General features: G+C 46.4%; 1 protein-coding gene across 1 annotated transcript in view; it reads right to left on the bottom strand.

The window, feature by feature from the left end:
• The window catches only part of eif1axa (eukaryotic translation initiation factor 1A X-linked a), a 4,817-nt gene extending 2,733 nt beyond the window's left edge, over nucleotides 1-2,084 (bottom strand). Inside the window, exon 1 of the mRNA XM_034300463.2 lies at nucleotides 1,892-2,084. Within this exon, the coding sequence (XP_034156354.1) occupies nucleotides 1,892-1,907 (16 nt within the window). The 5' untranslated portion in view covers nucleotides 1,908-2,084. The remainder of the gene's footprint in view (nucleotides 1-1,891) is intronic.
• Between the last annotated feature and the right edge of the window lie 416 nt (nucleotides 2,085-2,500).

Below are 2,500 nucleotides of genomic sequence, written 5' to 3'. Positions count from 1 at the left end.
CCCCAACTCTAACCCCAACACCAACCTCAACACTAACCCCAACTCTAACACTAACCCCAACTCTAACACTAACCCCAACCCTAACACTAACCCCAACCCTAACACTAACCCCAACTCTAACACTAACCCCAATCCTAACACTAACCTCAACCCTAACACTAACCCCAACCCTAACACTAACCCCAACTCTAACACTAACCCCAACTCTAACACTAACCCCAACTCTAACACTAACCCCAACTCTAACACTAACCCCAACCCTAACACTAACCCCAATCCTAACACTAACCCCAACTCTAACACTAACCCCAACCCTAACACTAACCCCAACTCTAACACTAACCCCAACCCCAACTCTAACACTAACCCCAACTCTAACACTAACCCCAACCCCAACTCTAACACTAACCCCAACTCTAACACTAACCCCAACCCCAATCCTAACACTAACCCCAACTCTAACACTAACCCCAACTCTAACCCCAACACTAACCCCAATCCTAACACTAACCCCAACTCTAACACTAACCCCAACTCTAACACTAACCCCAACCCCAACTCTAACACTAACCCCAACTCTAACACTAACCCCAACACTAACACTAACCCCAACCCCAACTCTAACACTAACCCCAACTCTAACACTAACCCCAACCCCAACTCTAACACTAACCCCAATCCTAACACTAACCCCAACTCTAACACTAACCCCAACTCTAACACTAACCCCAACTCTAACACTAACCCCAACCCCAACTCTAACACTAACCCCAATCCTAACACTAACCCCAACTCTAACACTAACCCCAATCCTAACACTAACCCCAACTCTAACACTAACCCCAATCCTAACACTAACCCCAACTCTAACACTAACCCCAATCCTAACACTAACCCCAACCCTAACACTAACCCCAACTCTAACACTAACCCCAATCCTAACACTAACCCCAGCCCTAACACTAACCCCAGCCCTAACACTAACCCCAACCCTAACACTAACCCCAACTCTAACACTAACCCCAATCCTAACACTAACCCCAATCCTAACACTAACCCCAACTCTAACACTAACCCCAATCCTAACACTAACCCCAACCCCAACTCTAACACTAACCCCAATCCTAACATTAACCCCAACTCTAACACCAACCCCAACACTAACGCCAATCCTAACACTAACCCCAACCCCAACTCTAACACCAACACTAACCCCAACTCTAACACTAACCCCAACTCTAACACTAACCCCAACACTAACCCCAACTCTAACACTAACCCCAACACTAACCCCAACTCTAACACCAACCCCAACTCTAACACCAACCCCAACTCTAACACCAACACTAACCCCAACTCTAACACCAACCCCAACACTAACACTAACACCAACACCAACCCCAACTCTAACACTAACCCCAACTCTAACACTAACCCCAACTCTAACACTAACCCCAATCCTAACACTAACCCCAACACTAACACTAACCCCAACACTAACACTAACCCCAACCCTAACCCCAACACTAACACTAACCCCAACACTAACACTAACCCCAACACTAACACTAACCCCAACTCTAACACCAACCCCAACACTAACCCCAACTCTAACACTAACCCCAACACTAACACTAACCCCAACTCTAACACCAACCCCAACACTAACACTAACCCCAACACTAACCCCAACTCTATCACTAACCCCAACTCTAACACTAACACTCTGCGCCATGTTTAACGCTTTAACTGTTTTTTATTTATCTGTCTGAGGGTCACGCGCTGTTAGCCTGTTAGCTAGCATTCCGAAAACAACATGGAATCACTCACTCTCTCACTCTCTCTCTCTCTCACACACTCACACACACACACACGCAGCGGCTGATTTCACCTTTATTCTTCGGCATCTTGAGCACGAACCGAACTCACTCCCTTCAGCTGCGTCCTGTAATGAAACTGATCAGTAATGAAACTCGGAGCTCAGTAAAGCTGGCCCGAGGAGCTGCTCTTGTTAGCTCAGTTAGCTCAGTTAGCTCCTTCCCTCTCCTCCACGGTAAAACACTTCCGCCTCGTGCCGGGATCTGCGCATGCGCCTTAGTAAAAGCTCCGAAAAAACTTTATTAAAAGCCGTTGAAGATCAGATGCGATGGTTACGTTGCCCTCTCATTATTTTTCTATCCGAAAATTTCTTCCTTTTTCACGGGTCTCAATTTTTAAGATAGATCCACACATACAGATCCACGAAATTGGGCAGAACCTCAGATCAGATCTGGGAATAGTGTGCTTGTGCTTTTGGGTTGGATCGGAACTGCGGTTGCCGCGTAGCAACACTCCAAAGTGTGTGTTTCCCCATAGGAACACACAGGGGTGCGTTTATTTTTGGAGCAGGAATACATGAGAAATGTTTCTCTTTTATTCACATAAACTGAAGCCAATTACAACTGCATTGCATTACCTACTGAATCCCTAGCAACCAGATGAGTCTCCATAGCAACCGACT

This window comes from Pangasianodon hypophthalmus, chromosome 27, assembly GCF_027358585.1.
Source record: "Pangasianodon hypophthalmus isolate fPanHyp1 chromosome 27, fPanHyp1.pri, whole genome shotgun sequence".
Classification (NCBI taxonomy): Eukaryota; Metazoa; Chordata; class Actinopteri; order Siluriformes; family Pangasiidae; genus Pangasianodon; species Pangasianodon hypophthalmus.
The sequence above is the reverse complement of the archived record's forward strand: the minus strand, read 5'-3'. Positions and strand labels throughout refer to the sequence as shown.